The sequence below is a fragment of the Haematobia irritans genome, chromosome 2 (genome assembly GCF_050003625.1).
Source record: "Haematobia irritans isolate KBUSLIRL chromosome 2, ASM5000362v1, whole genome shotgun sequence".
NCBI lineage: Eukaryota > Metazoa > Arthropoda > Insecta > Diptera > Muscidae > Haematobia > Haematobia irritans.
Genome location: NC_134398.1, coordinates 28,116,367 through 28,142,094, shown reverse-complemented (window position 1 = coordinate 28,142,094; position 25,728 = coordinate 28,116,367). Strand labels below are relative to the sequence as shown.

At 26.1% G+C, this 25,728-nt stretch overlaps 1 protein-coding gene across 1 annotated transcript in view; it reads right to left on the bottom strand.

The window, feature by feature from the left end:
• LOC142224503 (uncharacterized) overlaps nt 1–25,728 on the bottom strand; it is a 97,411-nt gene that overhangs the window by 27,872 nt on the left and 43,811 nt on the right. Inside the window, exons 3-6 of the mRNA XM_075294282.1 lie at nt 14,983–15,839; nt 7,672–8,450; nt 2,067–2,561; nt 202–298 (exon numbers count right to left, since the gene is read on the bottom strand). Coding sequence (XP_075150397.1) covers nt 202–298; nt 2,067–2,561; nt 7,672–8,450; nt 14,983–15,839 — 2,228 coding nt within the window. The remainder of the gene's footprint in view (nt 1–201; nt 299–2,066; nt 2,562–7,671; nt 8,451–14,982; nt 15,840–25,728) is intronic.

Genomic DNA, 25,728 nt, shown 5'->3' with positions numbered 1-25,728 from the left:
GTTTCTGTTCAGATTGTGATAAATTGCAATAGACATGTAGTTCTTAATATTCATAAATAAGGAAATGCGGTTTATCTCCCAAGCCTATGTTTAATAATTCACTGGGGGTGGTTTAGGGTATGATATAGTCGGCACCGCCCGACTTTATACTTTACTTACTTGTTTAATATATAATTTGATCTCTTTAACAAGTTTACTTACATGCATTGCCTGGACCATAGGATGAAGGAGTATTGAAACTAGGCTGAGCTGGTGTGTATGTAGGAGTTTGCTCCAATTGAATGGGAATAATACGTTCCTGTAAAAAAGAAAAGTTGTAGAATTTATTTAATCTTCGAAACTGATTTCAGTTTTGATTAATCTACACAGAAAAAAATTTTGCAAAAAGTTTACCAATTAAAATTTTAATGTAATTAAAAAAAATATATTTAATATATTTAAACATTTATTTGATTACACTATTTTTTTTAATAAAAAAAATTAATTATATGAAATAATTTTTTAAAGTGACCAAATAAAGTTATAATTGACGTAGGTGATTGATATTATCATTGAAGAAATTTCAAATAAAAATTAATTGGATTAATTAATTTCGTGATTGACAAAATTTTTATACACATAAAAATAAATGTTTAATTGGATTAATTAATTTCGTGATTGAAAACATTTTTATATACATAAAAAGTTTTTTTTTTTTTTTAATTTCAGTCGCAAAATCATGAATTCTATTAATTTATAATTGGAACCTATACAATCAAAAATGTTAATTACATTTTTTTTAAATAAAAGTTTTTAAAAAATAAATTAAAAAATTTTAGTTTAAAAATTAAATAAGAATGATTCTTTTAAATGTTTTTTTTTAATTCATTTCATAATTTGGTTATATTCGATTTTGTATCTTTTTTATTACTTTCAGTTAAAATTTTAATTAAAATTTTTTAAAAATATTAATTCAATTTTTTTAAATTATTTATTTATTGTACTTTATTAATTAATTATTTAATTTATTATAATTACAATTTATTATATATAAATAATTAGGTTATCGACCTAAAATCCATTTGTTCTCATTATTTTTTATATTTAAATATCAAATGAATGAGAAGTTAATTGAAGAATGATTCTTTTAAGTGATTTTTTATATTATTTCATCATTTGGTTATATTTGATGTTGTATCTTTTTTATTTGTTTTAAATAAAATTTTAATTAATATTTAAAAAAATAATTAAATTTTTTAGTTATTTATTTATTTTATTTTATTACTTATGTTATTATTATAAATTGTAACAAATAAATAATTAGTTCCAATTGTTCTCATTATTTTTGTATAATAAAAGACCAAATGAATTGGAGAATTTGATTGAAGAATGGTTCTTTTAAGTGATTTTTTAAAATTAATTTGATAATTTGGTTAATTTCGATTAATTTGCAATTAAGAAATTAATTGATACAATTATCTTTTTAATCAAGATAAAAGCATTAAGTTAATAAAGCCAATGATTAAACATTTTTAATTAACAAATTAATTGATAAAATAAACTTTTTATGTCAAAACGGAAGACTAAGTCAGTCAAAAAAGGACGGATTTTTGTTTTTTTTTTTAATTTTTAAATAAAAACTTATTTCCAACAAACCATTGTTTAATCAGACTAAAAACTAAAAAATTCAGATTAGAAACTAATTGAAAATAGTTACGTTTTTAATTAAAAAAATTAATTTGGTTTTTCAAATAACATCAATTAAATTTTTAATTGAATCAATTAAAAAATTAATTGAAATTTTCAAATCAAATTAATTAATTTTGTAAATATTTTTTCATGTCCAATTAAAGCTGTGATTGATACAAACATTTTCGTGATTGAAGACATTTCAATGAAAAAATTAATTGGAACAATTAATTTCGTGATTGAATCAGTAAAAGTTTTTTTGTGTGTTATTAATGTCACAATTTTCGTGATCGAACTAATTTCAATTAAAAATTAATTGAATCAAAATTTGTTTGTGATTAAACCAAAAGAAAACCAAATTTTTTTTCTGTGTATTTACTTATACCACATTCTCTTACCCTAGGACCACTTTGATTGTTGTTGTTGGTATTTTGAATCGATTTTGTATTGATTTGTAAACGCAAACCAGTTGGTGTATTATGGTGAGCTCCGAAATTTTGAGTTATCGGCTGATTGGTATAACCATTGCCTGTATTATAAGGCTGATACATTTGCTGATAGGGTTGTTGTTGTTGCTGCTGGGGTTGCGGTTGGGGTACTTGACTTTGGAACGGTACCTGTTGCGATGGCGGTGGAGATTTCATACGATTCAATGATGAAGGCATCACATTGCCATTTTCTTCGGGTCGTGCCCATGGTGCCTGTTCTGTTTGCTTGGGCTGAGAACTCATCCAACGTAATTGCTGATTGGGTGTTTGTGCTTGGGCTGAACCCATTTGACGCATGGGTGAATCACGTTGGGACTGCTGTTGCATTTGTTGACGAACAATATGTTGAGCATGAGGCTCGATGGGAGCAGCTAAGGGTGCTATATACAGAGAACCCACATTTGTCTAAAAATAAAAATAATGTTTTAATTTTTTTTCGGGATCTACGTTGAGAGAAAAAGTTTCGAGCCAAAGAAAACAAAATTGGAAATATACACTAAAAATTTTTTTTTTTTAATTTACGTAGTAAAAATATCAGCTACATTAGCAGAGTATCTGCTGATAAAGGAAACTGTTTCATTTCAATTAAATAAACAAATTATAATATTGTCACAGCAACAAAATTGGAAGTTGTTCAACAAATATTTCTTTTAAAGAGCATCCGAAATTCCCCATAAATTTTTTTTCCACTTCGGATGAAGTTCTTTTGGGTCAGTCATAGAAAATAAACTATTGGAGATATAAAAGCAAAATTTAAATTTTGGACAATTAAATGTCGCAAAAAATAATAGAAAATCAACAAAAAAGTAAAAAAAAACAATAAAAATAAAATTAAAAATTTTATGCCCACGGGGCATAACTTTTTCATTTCCATGGAAGTTATTTTTTGCAAATTACGTGAATTTTAAATTTTTACGGAGTTTAAATGAAAAAAATGTATGCCGAAAATAACAAAATAAAAAGGATGTATAATATAACCATATATTTTTTTGTTCATACTAATAAAGAACATCTGGGTAAGTAGTTTCAATGTTATGCCTTGTTGTCATACTACGATCATATCACAAACATTTGAATTGCGTTTCGACTTTTTGTGTTCAATGGCATTTGAGACTGAGTGTGCTAAGGTGTTCTGGTGCCAACAAGCCCAGGTGCAACCCCTGGTCGGAGCGAAATAGTTTTTCAAATTGTAAAAATTCAAATAAAAAAAATAAAATCAATTTCTTCATTCAAATGAACTTCCGAGGCAAAACTTCTAAAGCAATGCAAAGGATCCAAAAACGGAGTACTTCCGTCCTATGAAAAGTCCATGTAAAATTCATTGGAAATGATACAAGTTTGCACTACTTCCGAGTCGCAAAATGGGGATTCAAACTACTTTTTTGGAAACTCTTTTTTTTTTTGCTGGGATGTTTATTAATTATGTTCGTTTTTTTTTAAATAAAATTTACTTAATTTAATTCAATTTTTCATAGCATCAATTATTTCTTTAATTGAGATCTGTGATTAATCTATTCCGTAATTGAAAAAATCACAATAAAAAATTCAAATTATATTTTCGGTGTATTTTTTTATGTTTCAATTAAAAATTAAATTAATTAAATCCATAAAATTTTTAATTCAAAAATTTTCTAAAAATTTTTCACGTGAAATTAAAAATTAAATTGAAAAAAATCCTTGATGAAATTTTATTTTTTGTTCGTCTATCCATTCATTTTTTATTATATTTATTCTATGGACAATTTTGTCAAAATTTTATCTCTATAGAAAATTTTGTCACAATTTTATTTCTATAGAAAATTTTGTCAACATTTTATTTATATAGAACATTTTGTCAAAATTTTATTTCTATAGAAAATTTAGTCAAAAGTTTATTTCTATAGAAAATTTTGTAAAAATTTTATTTCTATAAAAAATGTTGTCAAAGTTTTATTTCTATAAAAAATGTTGTCAAAATTTTATTTCTATAGAAAATTTTGTAAAAATTTTATTTCTATATAAAATTTTGTCAAAAGTTTATTTCTAAAGAAAATTTTGTCAAAATTTTATTTCTATAGAAAATTTTGTAAAAATCTTATTTCTATAGAAAATTATGTTAACGTTTTCTTTCTATATGAAATTTTATCAAAATTTTTTTTCTATAGAAACATTTGTCAAAATTTTATTTCAATAAAAAATTTTGTAAAAATTTTATTTCTATGACATAATTGCATGTCAACGTTTTATTTCTATAGAAAATTTTGTCAAAATTTTATTTCAATAGAAAATTTTGTCAAAATTTTATTTCTATAGAAAATTTTGTCAAAATTTTATTTCTGTAGAAAATTTTGTCAAAATATTATTTCTATAGAAAATTTTTGGAAAAATTTATTTCTATCAAAAATTTTGGCAAAAATTTATTTCTACAGAAAATAATGTCAACGTTTTATTTCTATAGAACATTTTGTCAAAATTTTATTTCTATAGAAAATTGTGTCAAACTTTTATTTCTATAGAAAAATTTGTCAAAATTATATTTCTATAGAAAATTGTGTCAAAATTTTAAGTCTATAGAATATTTTGTCAAACTTTTATTTTTATAGACAATTTTGTCAAAATATTATTTCGGTAGAAAAATTTTTCAAAATTTTATTTCTATAGAAATTTTTGGCAAAATTTTATTCCTATAGAAAATTTTGTGAAAATTTTATTTCTATAGAAAATTTTGTCAAAATGTTATTTCTCTAGAAAATTTTGTCAAAATTTAATTTCTATAGAAAATTTTATTTCTATAGAAAATTTTGTCAAAATGTTATTTCTATAGAAAATTTTGTCAAAATGTTATTTCTGTAGAAAATTTTGTCAAAATTTTATTTCTATAGAACATTTTGCCAAAATTTTATTTCTATAGAACATTTTGCCAAAATTTTATTTCTATAGAAAATTTTGTCAACATTTTATTTCTATAGAAAATTTTGTCAAAAGTTTATTTCTATTGCAATTATGTCGACCTTTTATTTCTATAGAAAATTTTGTCAAAATTTTATTTCAATAGAAAATTTTGTCAAAATTTTATTCCATAGAAAATTTTGTAAAAATTTTATATCTATAGAAAATTTTGTCAAAATTTTATATCTATAGAAAATTTTGTCAACATTTTATATCTATAGAAAATTTTGTCAAAATTTTATTTCTATGTATCATTCTGTCAAAATGTTATTTCTATAGAAAATTTTGCCAAAATTTTATTTCTATAGAAAATTTGGTCAAAATTGTATTTCTATAGAAAATTTTGTCAATATATTTTTTCTATAGAAAATTTTATCAAAATTTAATTTCCATAGACATTTTTGTCAAAATTTAATTTCTATAGAAAATTTTTGGCAAAATGTTGTGTCCATTTTCACATCTGATTTTAAAACACCATCTTATATTAAAACGGCTTACTATGCGGACGATACGGCTTTAATCACCTCCAGCAAGCTTACGAAAGCCTTACTAAAAAAGATGGAAAAAGGATTAACAGCTTGCAGCAAATACCTTACTAAATGGAAAATAAAAATCAATCCAGCCAAAACCCAGGCAATTATATTCCCTTTTAATAAATCTCCCAAACGTCTGCCCAGGCGTTGTCTAAACTTTGGTAATGAGAGAATTACTATATCTGGTAGTGTAAAATATCTAGGCGTCACACTTGATAAAAAACTCACATTTGGCAAACACATTGATGATATCCGCCAAAAGGTGCTCAAAACTATCACTGCTTTATGGTCACTACTTCACAGAAACTCGTATCTCAATCACGAAAATAAAAATCTGCTATTCAAAAGTGTAATTAGACCTTCTATTACATACGCGTGTCCAATTTGGTGCATAGCAGCAAAATCGCACTTGAAAAAGTTGCAAGTTCTTCAAAACAAATGCCTAAAGATGATAAATAATAAGCATTGGAGATACTCTACATCTATACTCCACAACGAAACAGGATACATGAAATTGGAAGAATTTCTTGCCATGCTTAATTCTAATTACATGAACAAAGCAAAATATTCTCCTTATCCGCTGATAAGGTCTTGCTGCGAATAAGACTTTTATTAATACTTCAATCATTAGAATTATCAAATTGGAAGTCGTATGTTTATCGTGGCTATTCCCGCAATATCCCTGTATAGTCATACATATTCCAAAATATTTGAACTGATTATGATAATGTATATAAAGGTTTTATCCTAATTTTCCCTTTAAAAATATATAGATAAATATAGATTGAAACATATTGTTAATATCTCTGATGAATAATCTTATTTGTAGCAATATCTAAAAGATAAAATCTCATCCAAACATTGTAATTATAATGAGAAATGAAGACTAATAAAGACGAATTCAAAAATTGAATTGAAATTGAAAAATGTTATTTCTATAGGAAATTTTGTCAAAAGTTTATTTGTATAGAAGAATTTGTGAAAATCTTATTTCTATAGAAAGTTATGTTATCGTTTTCTTTCGATATGAAATTTTATCAAAATTTTATTTCTATAGACAATTTTGTCAAAATTTTATTTTAATAAAAATTTTGTAAAAATTTTATTTCTATTGCAATTATGTCAACGTTTTATTTCTATAGAAAATTTTGTCAAACTTTTATTTCTATAGAAAAATTTGTCAAAATTTTGTTCTATAGAAAATTGTGTCAAAATTTTAATTCTATGGAATATTTTGTCAAACTTTTATTTCTATAGAAAATTTTGTCAACATTTTATTTCTATAGAAAATTTTGTCAAAATTTTATTTCTATAGAAAATTTTGTCAAAATGTTATTTCTATAGAAAATTTTGTCAAAAGTTTAATTTCTATAGAAAATTTTGTCAAAATTTTATTTCTATAGAAAATTTTGTCAAAATTTTATTTCTATAGAAAATTTTGCCAAAATTGTATTTCTATAGAAAATTTTGTCAAAATTGTATTTCTATAGAAAATTTAGTCAAAATTTTATTTCTATAGAAAATTTTGTCAAAAGTTTATTTCTATAGCAATTCTGTCAACCTTTTATTTCTATAGAAAATTTGGTCAAAATTTTATTTTTATAGAAAATTTTGTCAAAAGTTTATTTCTTTTGCAATTATGTCAACCTTTTATTCCTATAGAAAATTTTGTCAAAATTTTATTCCATAGAAAATTTTGTCAAAATTTTATTTCTATATAACATTTTGTCAAAATGTTATTTCTATAAAAAATTTTGCCAAAATTTTATTTCTATAGAAAATTTTGTCGAAATTGTATTTCTATAGAAAATTTTGTCAATATATTTTTTCTATAGAAAATTTTATCAAAATTTAATTTCCATAGAAATTTTTGTCAAAATTTAATTTCTATAGAAAATTTTTGTCAAAATGTTATTTCTATAGAAAATTTTTTAAAAAATTTATTTCTATAGAATATTATGTGAAGTTTCTTTCAGTGTACATCAATAACAATTTGCCTTCGATCAATTTTAATGAAATTTTATTTTGTGTTCACTCAAACAGTGTCTACTTACCGGTTTTGGCCCTTGATAGGGTGACGTTTGAGTGCTAAAATCGGGAGTTCTTTGTTGTTGTTGTTGTGGCATACTGCCGTAGAAAGGTTGAGGGTGCGATTGGGCCGATGGTGGGGCTTGTTGTTGCGGTGTTTGACCACGTTGAGTGCGCCATGGTACTGTTTGGGCCTGCTGGGTATTTGGTGAAATTGTGGCGCCCGATGTTGGAGCCATTTGCTGTTCTTGGGCTAACGGTGACATAGCAACGGCAGGCCTTTGTTGCTGGGCCAGCCTAAATGGACTTTCCGTAACTCGAGGCGGTGTTGCATTCTCCATGGAACGCGGACTATCTGTTTGCCGATTGAAGGCATTGACAGCAACTGCTTGGGGTGACGCTGCTGCCACACTACGAAATTCGGGTTTTGGTGATTGCTGCTTTTGTTGGGCTTCTGTCTGTATATGAGTGGCTTGGTATGGGGGTGTTACAGGTTTCGGGGAACTGACAACTGCGGGTGGAGTCGCAGACTCACGTTCAACCTGATTGATGGTGACAAATGTTGATGGTGATGATGGCTTGAAATTGCCTTGTTGCTGTGGCGATGTGGGTGGTGTGGGTCGTGTAATGGATTGGGTATCGGGGCTTGTTGTTTGGGGTGATTTTTGTTGTTGTGGTTTCTCTGAATCTTGATATGAAGATGAGTAGGATGCTGCTGGTGGCGTCTTCATAGCTTCTTGGTCGTTGTTCGTTTGATTTGCTTGCATTTTATTCGTAGTCGTGGAGGGCATCGTTTTCTTAAAACCTTTTGTGACACAGAAGAAGCAAAAAAAAAAAACCATAAGGGATAGAGAGATAGAGAAAAAATAACCACCATTAGTTCTTGATTTATGCTATGGATTTCAAGGCAAGGGTTTGGATTAAATTTGGTGGTTAGTATAAGGTTCGGTTTGTTTTTATTAGTAGGGCATTAGAAAAGTAGTACAGTGTCTATAAATTTATAGTCCTAGGATAAGAAACGCTCTACATGGTATATGATGAGTAAGTATTTTGCCGTGGTTTATGCGCCATCACCAGTTAATAGTTGAGATAGTTTTATTTTTTTTTTAAATTAAATCGCTGGAAATTTTATGATGATCTTTGAGTTAATGATGAAGTTTAAACTGTTTTTTTTTTTATTTTATTTTATTGATGGTAAGGTTGAGGATATTCTGAAATCAAAGCTAAAAAATAAAATAAATGGTAAATCTTAATCTAGGACGAAAAAAAAACCAACAACAGCAGACACACACAAACACATACACATTATACAATGAAAACTGTCTTCTAATGTCATCCAGGGTAGGGTATTAACATGGGGTACGTAGTTCGGTTCGGTTCGATTTAGGCTAAAAACAGAAATTCCCTTGTTATTGAGCTAACCTTAGAATCGGACATCACACATTCAGAAATTCACCGCCTGTGATATTTTACAAATTTAAGGCTGCCACTTGATTAACATGATCTAACTAAATCGAAAGAAAAAAATCGATTTTGTCAACAATCACAAAATTAATTGATACAATTCATTTTTGATTGTAGTTTCTTCATAGAAATGATGAGTAAATTAAAAAATCAATTGATCGTTTTTAATTGGATAATTGTTACAATTAATTTTGGTATTTGATTAATTGTACAATTAGTCGAATCATTAAATTTTTAATGGAATATTCGATAATAAAATAATCCTTAAAATATCCAAACGATTTTAATTTATTTTCGAAATTCCCATTGATTCATCACGGCCTTTGTTTTTGACTTTCTCGCTGTTAAGGGAGAAGATAAAGCCTTCGAAACATACAATGGTTCCGGGCGAACACAACATGTTCCTTTTTCCGAAAAATTCGGGGAAATACCTATATTGACAAAAAAAAAACACGTGGTGAAAAAGGAGTACTATATAAGATTTTATGAGTACTATAGAAGATTTTATGAAAATTTTATTTCTATAGAAAATTTTATCAAAATTTTATTTCTATAGAACATTTGCTCAAATTTTGTTTTTATCGAAAATTTTGCCATAATTTTATTTCTATAGAAAATTTTGTCAAAATTTTATTTCTATAGAACATTTTGTCAAAAATTTATTTCTGTAGAAACTTTTGTCAAAATTTTATTTCTATAGAAAATTTTGTCAAAATTTTATTTCTGTAGAAAATTTTTGTAAAAATTCTTTCTATAGCAAATTGTGTCAAAATTTCATTTCTATAGAAAATTTTGTCAAAATTTTATTTCTATAGAACATTTTGTCAAAATTTTATTTCTGTACAAATTTTTTTCAAAACTTTTTTTCTATAGAATATTTTGTCAAAATTTTATTTCTATAGTAAATTTTGTCAAGATTCCATTTCAATAGAAAATTTTGTCAAAATAGAAGTAGAAAATTTTGTCAACATTTTATTTCTATTGAAAATCGTGTCAAAATTTTATTTCTATGGACAATTTTGTCAACATTTTATTTCTATAGACAATTTTGTCAAAATTTTATTTCCATATAAAATTTTTATCAACATTTTATTTCTACAGATAATATTGACAAAATTTTATTTCTATAGATAATATTGTTAAAATTTTATTTCTATAGATAATTTTGTCAAAATTTTATTTCTATAGAAAATTTTGTTAAATTTTTTTTTCAATAGAAAATGTTGTCAAAATTTTATTTCTATAGAAAACTTTCCAAACTTTTATTTCTACAGAAAATTTTGTCAAAATGTTTTATCTCAATAGAAAGTTTTGTCAAAATTTTATTTCAAATTTATTTTCTATGGAAAATTTTATCAAAATGTCATTTCTATAGAAAATTTTGTCAACATTTTATTTCTATAGAAAAGTTTGTCAAAATTTTATTTCTATAAAAAATTTTGTCAATTTTTTTATAGAAAATTTGTCAAAATTTTATTTCTATAGAAAATTCTTCAAAATTATATTTCTATACAAATTTTTGTCAAAATTTTATTTCTATAGAAAATTGTGTCAACATCTTATTTCTATAGAAAATTTTGTAAAAATTTTATTTCTATAGAAAATTTTCTCAATTTTTTTTTTCTATAGAAAATTTGTCAAAATTTTATTTCTATAGGAAATTTTATTAAAATGTTATTTCTATAGAAAATTTTGACAATTTTGTCTGTAGAAAATTTTGTAAAAATTCTTTCTAAAAAAATTGTGTCAAAACTTTATTTCCAAAGAAAATTTTGTCAATTTTTTTTCTATAGAAATTTTGTCAAAATTTTATTTCTATAGAAAATTTTGAGAACATTTTATTTCTATAGAAAATTTTGTCAAAATTTTATTTCTATAGAAAATTTTGTCAAAATTTTATTTCTATAGAAAATTTTGTCAAAATTTTATTTCTATAGAAAATTTTGTCAAAATGTTATTTCTATAGAAAATTTTGTCAAAATTTAATTTCTATAGAAAATTTTGTCAAAATTTTATTTCTCTAGAAAATTTTGTCAAAATTTTATTTCTATATATAATTTTGTCAAAATTTTATTTCTATAGAAAATTTGGTCAAAATTTTATTTCTATAGAAAATTTTGTCAAAATTTTATTTCTATAGATAATTTTGTCAAAATTTTATTTCTATAGAAAATTTTTTTAAAATTTTTTTTCGATAGAAAATGTTGTCAAAATTTTATTTCTATAGAAAGCTTTTCAAAATTGTATTTCTACAGAAATTTTTGTCAAAATGTTTTATCTCAATAGAAAGTTTTGTCAAAATTTTATTTCAAATTTATTTTCTATAGAAAATTTTATCAAAATGTCATTTCTATAGAAAATTTTGTCAAAATTTTATTTCTATAGAAAAGTTTGTCAAAATTTTATTTCTATAAAAATTTTTGTCAAAATTTTATTTCTATAGAAGATTTTGTCAAAATTTTATTTCTATAGGAAATTTTATTAAAATTTTATTTCTATAGAAACTTTTGAAAATTTTGTAAAAATTCTTTCTAAAAAAATTGTGTCAAAACTTTATTTCCAAAGAAATTTTTGTCAATTTTGTTTCTATAGAAAATTGTGTCAAAACTTTATTTCCAAAGAAAATTTTGTAAATTTTTTTTCTATAGAAATTTTGTCAAAATTTTATTTCTATAGAAAAGTTTGGCAAAATTTTATTTCTATAAAAAATTTTGTCAAAATTTTATTTCAATAGAACATTTTGTCAACATTTTATTTCTATAGAAAATTGTGTCAAAATTTTATTTCTATTGAAAATGTTGTCAAAATATAAGTTCTATACAAAATTTTGTCAAAACTTTATTTCTATAGAATGTTTTGTCAAAATTTTATTTCTATAGTAAATTTTGTCAAAATTTTATTTCTATTGAAAATTTTTCAAAATTTTATTTCTATAGAAAATTTTTCAAAATTTTATTTCTATAGAAAATTTTTCAAAATTTTATTTCTATAGAAAATTTTTCAAAATATTTTATTTCTATAGAAAATTTTGTCAAAATTTTATTTCTGTAGAAAATTTTGTAAAAATTCTTTCTATAGAAAAATGTGTCGAAATTGTATTTCTATAGAAAATTGTGTAAAAATTTTATTCCTATAGAAAATGTTGTCAAAATATAAATTCTATACAAAATTTTGTCAAAACTTTATTTCTATAGAATATTTTGTCAAAATTTTATTTCTATAGTAAATTTTGTCAAAATTTTATTTCTATAGAAAATTTTTCAAAATTTTATTTCTATAGAAAATTTTGTCAAAATGTTTTATTTCTATAGAAAATGTTGTCAAAATTTTATTTCTGTAGAAAATTTTGTAAAAATTCTTTCTATAGAAAAATGTGTAAATTTTTTTTTTGCTGTAGAACATTTTGTCAAGATTTATTTCAATAGAAAATTTTGTTAAACATTTGTTCTATAGAACATTTTGTCAAACTTTTATTTCTATAGAAAATGTTGTCAAAATATAATTTCTATAGAAAATTTTGTCAAGATTTTATTTCAATAGAAATTTTGTCAACATTTTATTTCTATAGAAAATTGTGTCAAAATTTTATTTCTATAGAAAATGTTGTCAAAATATAATTACTATAAAAAATTTTGTCAAAACTTTGTTTCTATAGAATATTTTGTCAAAATGTTATTTCTGTAGTAAATTTTGTCAAAATTTTATTTCTATAGAATATTTTTCAAAATTTTATTTCTATAAAAAATGTTGTCAAAATGTTTTATATCTATAGAAATTTTTTTCAAAATTTTATATTCATACAAATTGTTGTCAACATTTCACTTTTATAGAAATTTTGTCAAAATTTTATTTCTATATATAAGTTTGTAAAATTTTTATTTCTATAGATAATATTGTCAAAATTTTATTTCTGTAGACAATTTTGGCAAATTTTGTAGAGGAATATTTTACAAAATCTATAAAAAAGTCTAGAATTCTACCAATTTACCAAACATTAAAAAATCTACGATTTATGGTAGAAATCTACAAACAGTGGCAGCCGTGATCGTGAATAGAGAAAACGTCACTTTAGCAAAATGCAAGCTGATAACATCGATGCGATGTGTACTGAATAAGAAACTCTAAATTTTGCAAAAAAAAAATCAGGCAAAATAAATAAAAAATTGAACGTAATATTATTTTTTAAAATATCAGGTGAGGGGAGATACCTTTCCCTCACATGTACAAGAAAATGAAGCACGCTTAATGGTGCCTACCAATTTCATGTAAATTTTACTCCAAAAAAGTCTGTAGAGAAGTAGCTTCCCTTCTCGTGCAAATATGAAAACTCTGAGTATTTAGTTCCACTTAAGGGGCAACCCTCTACCTTCCCTGTAAATTTCAAAAACATCGGAAAACTTTAAATTTTCAAAACAGCGGGTGTCCCTCCGCGACCAGATATCAAAAATTCAAGTATACTTTACTCATTTCATAACCTTCCCCACGGTCCCTATAAATTCCAAGGAAATCCAAAAATGTGTAGATTTTTCACTATTCCAAAGGGGGATTTCCCTTCCACGACCAGATATTAAAAAATCAAAAATCTGAAAACATACCAAGTGATTTACTGAAAATTTCAAGAAAATCAGGGAACTTTTCTTCAAGTTTCAAAATGTCTCGCAAGGGAGGGGACCCCCGCCCTGGTCAAATACCGAAAAAAGATAGTGGATTTTTTTTCCTAGAGCCCACACTCCACCATCAATGAAAATTTCAAGAAAATTGTGAAACATTGTTTTTCAAGTTTCTAACAGTCGGGCAAGAGGAGGTCCCGCTCCCCGACCTGATATTAAATAATGAGGAACCACCAAATGATCGTCCTCTACGGCTTTTGAAAATTTCAAGTAATTAAATGAATATAAATTTATTAATTGAGGCTACACTCAAAGAAATAAATTCTTTCTTTTGGAACGAAATTTTAGGCAAAATAAAATTCCACTTTCTTACTAAGCATTTTGTCAAAAGTTCATTTCTATAAAAAATTTTTTTATAATTTTATTTCTCTAGAAAATTTTGGCAAAGCTTTATTTCTATAGGAAATTTTGTCAAAATTTTATTTCTGTAGGAAATTTTGTCAAAATTTCATTTCTATAGAAAATTTTGCCAAAAATTCATTTTTACAAAAAATTTTATTTCTATACGAAATTTTGTAAAAATTTCATTTCTATAGAAAATTTTGTAAAATTTTTTTTCTGTAGAAAATTTTTCATTTTTATTAAGCATTTTCTTTAAGAGGAAGGTTAAAGTGGCGGCCAGATTTATTGTCAGGCTCACTTAGACTATTCGTTAAGAGCAAATGAACCGGAATTTATGATAAGGGATTCAACGATTAACTCTAATATTTTGTATTCGAATTTTTTTAGAGTCAAAAGAAAATTTTGCTTGTCTAAAATTTTGTTCCTCAGAAAAAATCTTCTTTCAATTTGGGATGATGTCGGAGCTACCTCGATTTTTTAATATTCCAATTATAGACGGAGAAAGCATACAAATAAATATAAAACATGGTAAGACGACAACATTATCTTAAAGGAATTAAATTAAAAAAAAAATGATATTTAATTTGTCCGTTTACCTAAGTCATTATTTGAAAATAAAACAAAAATAAATGACCCATTACCAATTTAAAAATTTCGAATGCTTTTGTTTTCAGGGGGTATTATTAGTTTAAGCGGAGACAACAACCATTACCAGAGACTGTATGAATTGTTTTTAATTAAATAAATAAATAAATAAGAAAAAAATAATAATATGAAGCATTTGATCTTTTCGGATTTTCGCATTTCTTTGTTTTTTTTTAGTGGCGATTTTCCGATCACACATTCTCTTCGTTCTCTCACCATCAATATAATCGCTGTTGTCTGTTTTAAAATTCGTTTCACCATTTGTTGTTATTTTTTCAGTACCATTGCTGGCATTCGTTTGCGGTGTGGTGCTACTAGAACCGTTAACGCTGTCGTTCTCTTCTGTATAGGACCTGCTGTTACCCATTGGAACAGCCGGTGTTGGGGCTTCTACTACTCTTGGTTGTTGAACATCATCGCTGCCTACTTTATTCTTTTTGTATTCATCCTTCCAGAAGGTATTCTTCTCAACCGGTGGCGGTACTTTACGCAAACCAGCCATTGGATTTGGAGGAATTTTAATTTCTGGCCGGAATCCCAGTGGTGGTGGCTCAAAACGTTGTGATGGTGGTGCTGGCGGTATTTTACGCTGCATATTTGGTGAACTGGGTGTACTGCCACGGGCGCCATTCATACTATTACCATTCATTTGGGGTGCCAAGTTGGAGCCTGTGTTTAATAAATTGGAAGAGGATGGTGGTGGTGGTGGGGGAGGTGCCGGGGCACTGCCACCATTTGTATTCTTACCGGCTGCCGTATTTAGATGGGGACTAGGTGGCAATACTTGAAATGGCATGCCCATGGCGGCAGCGCCAATTGTGGCAGCTGCACTGCCAGGGCTACCAGGCGACATGGGTTGTCCGACTGGACGATTTTGTGGTGATTTGCCAGCAGCTCCTTCAGCACAGGCATTACGTGCTAAACGTTTGGCCATACGTTCCGATTTGATTTGTGAGAGATCAATGCCACCGGGTGTGTATGTGAAAGGTTTTTTGTCCCTAGTCATGGCATTTTGAACGCATGCTGGGGCTTCGTAGGTCGATTGTCCGGGCATGCGTTGACCAGATCCATACCTGCAATAAATGTGGAAATATATAGAGAGATTAATATACCATTCGACATAGCTTAAAACTATTTTATAATAGAGTGCACGAAATAACTATAGGTTCACCCATAAAATAAGGGGGAATAAAAAAATGGTTTAGGTGAATTTTATGTTTTATATTTTTATTGTAGTGCTCCATACAAATACATAAAATTAACTTAAAATTACCCAGCAAAAAAATTTGGAAGTTCTTCTAAAGGCACAACTTTAAAAACACTTCCAAGAATGTCCTCCCAAAGATGTTCTCTTTCTCAACTATACAGGAAGTTCTTTTAATTCAATTTTTATAACTCGCTTTTTCATATTTCAAATCGGTTCAAAACATACTAAGAATTAATAAAATGGTACAAATTATTTAAAATTTGTCGAACAAAATGCTAAATCCGTTTTACAAAAATTGTGAATTTCTGAAAATGTTTGAGGTCTATCGTTTCAGAAAAGTGTTGGAATGCATTAAAAGTCATAAAAAATTATTTCTTTGTCAAAATATTACAACTGCCCATGTTTCCAAATCCACTTCCAGGTGAATGTGAATCAATTCCACGATTTTCGTGTCCTACAATCCACTTTCACTGGAATTTTCGTGAAATCAATTCACCTGCAAAAGTCTTGGTGAAAATTGAATTATGTCCAAGATGGGTGTATTTCCGGTTTAAAAAAGTACTCGCGTAAAAAAATTGAAATGTTTTATATTTAATACATGAGTTTTATTAAATCTACGTCATTTTTAATTAAAAAAATCTTAAATTATAATAAGTCTATTGATTCCATTTATTTTGATTTCCGCCTTAGTGAATTTTTGGGTGATTTGTGCAACCCAGTTGGTTACAGAAAAGTTCAAAAAAGAACGTGGAATTAAGACACCAAATTTTCACGTTCGTAGGTTTGACGTGAATAGTGGAAGTGGAATTAAAGGGGATATCGGAACATGGGTGAACATTTGTTGATTCACATCCAAACACTGAATTCGGATCACACCTTAAGAAATGATGCAAATTCAGTGCAACGGCTGTAGAAATGGTGGACATCCGTCCTATGACAAGCCCATGTTGAATTCAACGCGTCAATTTTACACCACTTCCGGATCCAAAAAGAACATTTTCACTACTTTTTTGGCGACGCTTTTTTTGCTGGGTAGTTCAATTTTCAAGTAACGAAAAAATCGTACATCAAATTTACAATAAAAAGGTGCAGATTTCTAATCTTTTATACAGAAATGTTTTAAATTACACAGAAAAAAATTTCACGAAAATTTTTCCAATTAATGTCTCAGTTGAGATTTTTGAGAAAATTTTCTATATAAATAAAATTTTGACAAAATTTTGTATAAAAATTAAATTTTGACAAAATTTTCTATGAAAATTACATTTTGCAAACATTTTCGAAATAAATAAAATTTCGACATAATTTTCTATAAAAACAAAATTTTGACAAAATTTTCTATATAAATAAAATTTTGACAAATTGTCTATAGAAAAAAAATTGTAACAAAATATTCTATAAAAATAAAATGTTGACAAAATTTACTATTGAAATGAAATTTTATATAGAATTAAAATTTTGATAAAATTCTTTATAAAAATAAAATTTTAACTAAATTTTCTATAGAAATAAAATTTTGAGATCTTTTGTAGGAATACAATTTTTGACAAAATTTTCTATATAAATAAAATTTTGAGAAAATTTTCTATAAAAATAAAATTTTGAGAAAATTTTCTATAAAAATAAAATTTGCAAAAATTTTCTATAGAAATAAAATTTTGAGAAAATTTTTATAAAAATAAAATTTTGACAGAATTTCCTATCAAAATAAAATGTTGCGAACATTTTCTATAGACATAAAAATTCGAGAAAATTTTTTTGAGAAATAAAATTTTGGCAAAATTTTCTATAGAAATAAAATTTTGAAAAATACAATTTTGGCAAAATCTTCTTTAGAAATAAAATTTTGCTAAAATTTTCTATATGTTAGAAATAAAGCTTTGAGAAAATTTTCTATAGAAACAAAACTTTGAGAAAATTTTCTATAGAAATAAAATTTTGAAAAAAAAATTATAGAAATAACATTTTGTTAAAATTTTCTATAGAAATACAATTTTGACAAAATTTCCTACAGAAATAAAATTTTCACAAAATTTTCTATAGAAATAAAATTTTGCTAAAATTTTCGATTGAAATAAAATTTTGACAAAATTTTCCATGGAAAAAAAATTTTGAGAAAATTATCTATAGAAATAAATTTTTGAGAAAATTTTCTATAGAAATAAAATTTTGAAAAAAATTCTATAGAAATAATATTTTGACAAAATTTTCTATAGAAATAAAATTTTAACAAAATTGTCTATAGAAATAAAATTTTGAAAAAATTGGGAAAAGAAAGGTTTGGCAAAATGTTCTATAGAAATAAAATTAAAAAAATTTTTTTAGAAATAAAATTTTGCTAAAATTTTCTATAGAATAATACAATTTTGCGAAAATTTTCTATAGACATAAAATTTTGCTAAAATTTTCTATAGAAATAAATTTTTGCTAAAATTTCCTTTAGAAATAAAATATTGAGAAAATTTTCTATAGAAATAAAATTTTGAGAAAATTTTCTATAGAAATAAAATTTTGAGAAAATTTTCTATAGAAATAAAATTTTGAGAAAATTTTCTATAGAAATAAAATTTTGAGAAAATTTTCTATAGAAATAAAATTTTGAGAAAATTTTCTATAGAAATAAAATGTTGAAAAAATTTTCTGTAAAATTAAAATATTGACAAAATTTTCTAAAGAAATAAAATTTTTGGAAATTTTCTATAGAAATAAAATGTTGCCAAAATTTTCTATAGAAAAAAAATTTGAAAAAATTTTCTATAGAAATAAAATTTTGACAAATAAAATTTTGCAAAAAATTTCTATAGAAATAAAATTTTGCAAAAATGTTCTATAGAAATAAAATTTTGCTAAAATTTTCTATAGGAATAAAATGTTGACAAAATTTTTTATAAAATTAAAATATTGACAAAATTTTCTAAAGAAATAACAAATAAAATTTTAACAAAATTATCTATAGAAATAAAATTTTGAGAAAATTTTCAATAGAAATAAAATTTTGACAAAATTTTCTATAGAAATAAAATTTTAACAAAATTGTCTATAGAAATAAAATTTTGCTAAAATTTTTTATAGGAATAAAATGTTGACAAAATTTTTTATAAAATTAAAATATTGACAAAATTTTCTAAAGAAATAACAAATAAAATTTTTGGAAATTTTCTATAGAAATAAAATTTTGCAAACATTTTCTATAGAAATAAAATTTTAACAAAATTGTCTATAGAAATTTTGAGAAAATAGAAATAGAAATAAAATTTTGACAAAATTTTCTATAGAAATAACATTTTTGGAAATTTTCTATAGAAATAAAATTTTGCAAAAATTTTCTATAGAAATAAAATTTTAACAAAATTGTCTATAGAAATAAAGTTTTGCGAAAATTTTCTATAGACATACAATTTTGAGAAAATTTTCTATAGGAATAAAATTTTGAGAAGATTTTCTATAGAAATAAAATGTTGACAAAATTTTCTATAGAAATAAATTTTTTGACAAAATTTGCTATAGAAATAAAATTTTGACAAAATTTTTCTATAGAAATAAAATTTTCCATAGAAACAAAATTTTGAGAAAATTTCCTATAGAAAATTTTGACAAAATTTTACTAAAATTTTTTATAGAAATAAAATATTGCTTAAATTTTCTATAGATATAAAATTTGTTAAAATTTTCCACAGAAATAAAATTTTGACAAAATTGTGAGAATAGAAATACATTTTGTAAACATTTTCTATAGAAATAAAATTTCGCAAAAATTTTCTATAAAAAAAAATTTGCAAACATTTTCTATAGAATTTTTGTTCTATTTCCAGTCTTCAAAAGTATTAACGTTCCACGATTCAGGTAATCTAATTTTGTGTAACCTTTTCTCCGCTTGGAAATCTTTTACTACCGCAAATTCCCATCGTTAACCATTTAGACCAAATCGTAAAACGTTCAGCCACGGTTGTTGACAACAATTAGTTGGCAACAATTTAACTGTCAACAATATGTTACAAAATTATATGGGCGCTCTCCCTTATAATAATAATGACTTACTTATTAAGAGGTTTTTGACGCGGCCATTAGCGACGACGACGAATAATGACAACAGTCAGCTTCAGTTCTCAGAAAGTATGTTAAAGGAAAACAACCGCAATTCAATTTGCCACTGACTTGGTTTCATTAAAACTTTGATCCGACAATTCGTTCGTCCGTCTGTCCGTCCGTCCATCTCATCATTGCGGCTGGCTGCTGGTGTTGTGGTGTAGACTAAATCGAGGCGATTTACTTAAATTGCGTCACCACAAATCGACATTGTGGTTGATGCTCTAATTTGTATGCATTGGTTAACGGGCTACATTAACGATTGACAATTGAAAAATATCTAAGACAAGACTAAATATCATTATAAAGCAGAATTTACAGTAAAACAAAGAAAAATGTGGGTGAAGCAATTGGATGGAATCCACCCATCCCACAGATGTAGCAGATTTGCGTTTTTGTTTTGTTTTCAGGGCTATTTGGTAAGCAAGGTGCAAAGGTTGAATTTTTTTTTTACCCTGGAAACTAGGCTACTGTTGGTGGCTGCTGTCTGACAGTTAACAACCTCCAACTTGTTAAGACGTCTGTTCTAGTCGCGTCTGGTTATCTGCTATATCACCAGATCGATTTCTTTGCAAGAGAACAAACAAACTTAAGATATCAAATCGCTTAGAATGGTATTTGAAAATGTTTCGAAAAATTGAATATTGAAATAATGTGGTTTTTTACTTTTCAATATTTTATCTATGACAGGGAACATTTGTCGTGTGAAATCAGCATACGTTTGCCAAAATTTGCCAGAAAGAAACTATAAACATGTCTGCTAGAGTTTCTATGGGAAAAATGCATTTATCTTTTCGTTTTACGAGGGTGATACCATAAGTAATTGGCTTAAAAAAAATACTTTTTTTTTTTAAATTCGAAACGTTGACTTTTTGAGATTTCGACTTTTCGAATTCTTGTTTTTCCTAAATTTGAAAAAATAGATTTTTTTGAATTTTCGAATTCTTGGCTTTTTCAAAATTCGGAAAATTCTTTTTTATGTTTTCGACGTTTGAAAAATTGAATTCCTGGCTTTTTAAAAATTCGAAAATTTTTTTTCTGTTTCTGTTTTCGGCTTTTGAAAAATTTGGGAAATTTCGATTTTCGATCTTTCGACTTTGAAATTTTGACAAAGTCGAATTTTCGACTTTTGAAAAATTTGGATAAGGAAACTTTCGCAAAGTCGAATTTTCGACCTTTTCGCTTTTTCAAAATGTGGAAAAATTGACTTCTTGTGTTGGAATTTTCGACTTTTTTTTGTTGATTTTCGACTTTTTTTTTTGCAATATTTTTTCAAGTCAATTGTCAGAAAATTAAATCAAAATAAAGTCAGTTCGCACATTTTAGTTGATTGTGAAATTTGTCGAAGTTGAAGTTTACAAAAGGCCGGCTTCGACTTTTCTACATTGTTTTGAGAAAAAAATCGATTTTCGACTTTTTTGGAAAAAAAAAAATAATTTATGGGCTTTTTTGTGGACAAAACGTCGATTTTTGTATAAAGGGTGATACGGTCAAAATTTGGTCAAGGGAAAACGCGTCTAAATTGGTGAAATCGTTTATTTAAAAAATCAAATTAAATTTCTTTTTCAAGTTCAATTAGTATAAAATTCAGGAAAAATATTCAGTTAGGCTTTCGCTTTTCCAAATCCGAATTGCCGGGCCTCACGCTTGACACCTGCCATCAGATTTTGTACAGCCACCTTGTCCACCTTCTTCGCCGCAGAAAGCCAGTTTGCCTTGAACTGCTGCTCGTCCTTAGCAGTTTTTTTGGTCTTCTTTAGGTTCCGCTTGACAATAGCCCAGTATTTCTCAATTGGGCAGAGCTCTGGCGTGTTGGGAGGGTTCTTGTCCTTGGGAACCACCTGCACGTTGTTGGCGGCGTACGACTCCATGGCCTTTTTACCGTAATGGCAAGATGCCAAATCCGGCCAAAACAGTACGGAACAACCGCGTTTCTTCAGGAAAGGCAGCAGACGTTTATTCAAACACTCTTTCACGTAAATTTCTTGGTTGACAGTCCCGCAAGCTATGAAAATGCTGCTTTTCAAGCCACAGGTACAGATGGCTTGCCAAACCAGATATTTCTTTGCGAACTTTGACAGTTTTATGTGCTTGAAAATATCTGCTACCTTTCCCCTTCCTTTTGCCATATAAAACTCCTGTCCCGGAAGCTGCTTGTAGTCGGCTTTGACGTAGGTTTCGTCGTCCATTACCACGCAGTAAAACTTCGTCAGCATCGTCGTGTACAGCCTCCGGGATCGCGCTTTGGCCGTCGTATTTTGTTTATCATCGCGATTTGGAGTCACTACCTTCTTGTAAGTCGATAGTCCGGCTCGTTTTTTGGCTCGATGCACGGTTGTAGACGATACACCCAGCTTATTTGCGGCATCTCGGAGAGAGAGGTTAGGGTTTCGCTTGAAACTACCGGCAACTCTCTTTGTCGTCTCAGCGGCTTCCGGTTTTCGATTTCCCCCCGATCCAGACTTCCTGGCTGTCGACAAACGTTCCCCAAACACTTTAATTACATTTGTAACGGTTGATTTGGCAACGATTTTGCCAGCTTTGCGTGCGAGTAGCTCGGATTTTCGCGATGTGCGAGCAAAATTTTGATACGCTGCTCTTCTTGCTTGGACGGCATTTTGACAACTGAAGAGTGAATTCCATAATCAAAATAGGAGCAACATTCTACACACACACACACCTTCAAAATGAGGGGTGTTCAGGTTTTTTAAATGCAAAATTGAAAGAAATACGTCAAGTTTATATTGACCAAATTTTGACCGTATCACCCTTTACCTGTTTATCGTACTACTAAGAACCGATCTGGCTGAAATTTTGACTTCATGTTCTTCAGAAAGTCGATAGTCGATATGCTCTTACGATAATCTTTCCATCAGGCGGTGAGGCGTAGTACTTTTCGGACCATTCTCGTATATTAAAACATTGTGTGTTCATTGTTATATCTGCTCTATACAAAAATATCCCAGCATCTAATAGAGAAATTTAGACCACTAGCCATGTCGCTTGTCTATTTGAATTTAAATCGAATTTAAAAATTATTGTTTGTGACGTCAATTATTATGGCTCTTCACTATACATATGTTGGTAATTTCCCATAAATGATATGATTTTCTTTCAGAGTGGGTTTTAAATATTTTGAAAATTTATTTTATTTAATTTTTTGATTTTTTTTGAATGGGTTTCAAAAACCGGAAGTAATATTTTCAAATATTTCGACAAGAGGAAGAAAGTTTTAAGATATATCAATATCGAGTCACTATATTGTTTCATATGTTTGATAATAAAAACGTTTTTGTTTCGAGTTACTCGCCTAAGACTTCAGTATATAAACTACAAAAGGTAAAATCAAGTTTTTTTCTGTAGGACTTTGTGTCGCCATATGTATGGCTATACGAATATATTCGCACTTACGTATATTTTTTTATAGGAAATATTTAATGCAAGCAAGCGTATAATCAATGTCCATGTTTGTAAACATGAAATAAATGTTTAATGGTAGTTTGTTCTTATTACTATAAATACACAGAAATCGCAATAATATTTCTCTGAGAAAAATTTTTTTTGGTATAAATAATAAAAGCACGACTTCATTTGTGGAAATTAAATTGACTGTATATGGTTAAAAAAGACTTTTGTTAATGATGCTGGAAAGCATCTATTGTTTGCATTTAAAATTTGGAGAACAAATTAACCAAAATAAGGTAATTTCCATTTAAATATTTCCTTTTGTTCTATATAATTTTGGAAATATATCCGCAAACACGAAATTCTCTTTTAAGGAACGAAATTTTAGACAAAGATTGAAAAAAAAATAAATAAATAATAATATTAATAAATATTTCTACACTGAACCCACCAGGAAAGATAACTTTCGATTAATTTTAGAAAATTTGGAACTTTTTTAGAAAATTTTAACTAAACGGTATTACAAGAGCTGGCATCACTCCGATATGGCAAAAATAAGTAAATATTTTTCGACAAATTCAAGAAAATTTATTAGACATAACTAAATTTTTTCGGTAGTTAAGGAAAATTTTGTAGTTTTAAGAGAAATCTTGGAGTTCAAAATTGCAAGAATGTCTTTAGTGACATACGAAGTTCATGATGGACACATTTTTGGTAAAATTTACAAATTTTAAGAAATAATGAACTATTTTGTAAGAAATACGAAATTAGGAAATCTTTATGCTTTATTTGTGTATAACTTTTTCCCGTTTTTTAGTTCATTTAACTAACATACGCAAAAAATTATTTGACTAAAATAAACTTTTTCCAAACATAATGATTCTATGAACTAATATAAAGTTAATATGGCTTTAGTGAAATAGAGAGTTCACTTTTTTTGAGTGTATGATTATCATTCTTTTGGGATACATTTTCCTTAAAGAAAGTACTTTGTAATAAAGGGGAATTTCGGGTTGACTACACACCAAAATTGTTCATTTCTGATTCAATCACGAAATTAATTGATCCAATTAATTTTTTAATTGTTATGTCTACAATCACGAAAATGATAGTATCAATCACAGAATTAATTACAAATAACAAATGTATTTGTTTAAAAAAACAATATTTATTTAGTCGGTACTTTCCATATTTTTTTTAATTGGTAAAATTAAAAATTTAATTGATTTTGGTCGAAAATTTAAATTCATTTTTCAATTGGGGCAATCAATTATTTACTGTATTATTGTTTATTTATATATAATTATTTTACTTTTAGATGAAATAATTTTGTCAAAATGTCTATAGAAAATTTTGTCAAAATTTCATTTATATAGAAAATTTTATCAAAATTTTATTTCTATAGAAAATTTTATCAACATTTGATTTCTATTAAAAATTTTGTCAAAGTTTTATCTCTATAGAAAATTTTGTCAACATTTTATTTCTGTAGAAAATTTTGTCAACATTTTATTGCTATAGAACATTTTGTCAAAATTATATTTCTATAGAAAATTTTATCAAAATTTTAATTTTATTGAAAATTTTGTCAAAATTTTATTTCTATAGAAAATTTTGTCAAAAATTTATTTTCTTAGAAAATTTTGTCAACATTTTATTTCTGTAGAATAATTTTCTAGAAAATTTTGTCAAAATTGTATTTCTAAAGAAAATTTTGTCAAATTTTTGGCCTATAGAAATTTTTGTCAAAATTTTATTTCTGTAGAAAATTTTGTCAACATTTTATTTCTATAGAAAATTTTGTCAGATTTTTTTTTTTCATTTCATTTTTATTGAGTACATAACATACACAACAAGATTAAAATCTTATAATTACAGTGCAGGATTACTATAGAAAATGTTGTCAAAATTTTATTTGTATAGAAAAATTTTGTTAAAATGTGATTTCTATAGAAAATTATGCCAAAACTTTATTTTCATAGAAAAAGTTTGTCAAATTTTTATTTTCTACTTACACAACAATATTAAAATCTTATAATTATAGTGCGAGGATTACTATAGAAAATTCTGTCAAAATTTTATTTTATTTCTATAGAATATTTTGCCAAAATTTTATTTAAAAAAAAATTGGTAAAAATTGTATTTCGATAGAAAATTTTGTCAAAATTTTGTTTTATTTCTATAGAAAATTTTGTCGAAACTTTATTTTTTTAGAAAAATGTTGTCAAAATTTTATTTTCTACCTACCCAACAAGTTTAAAGAC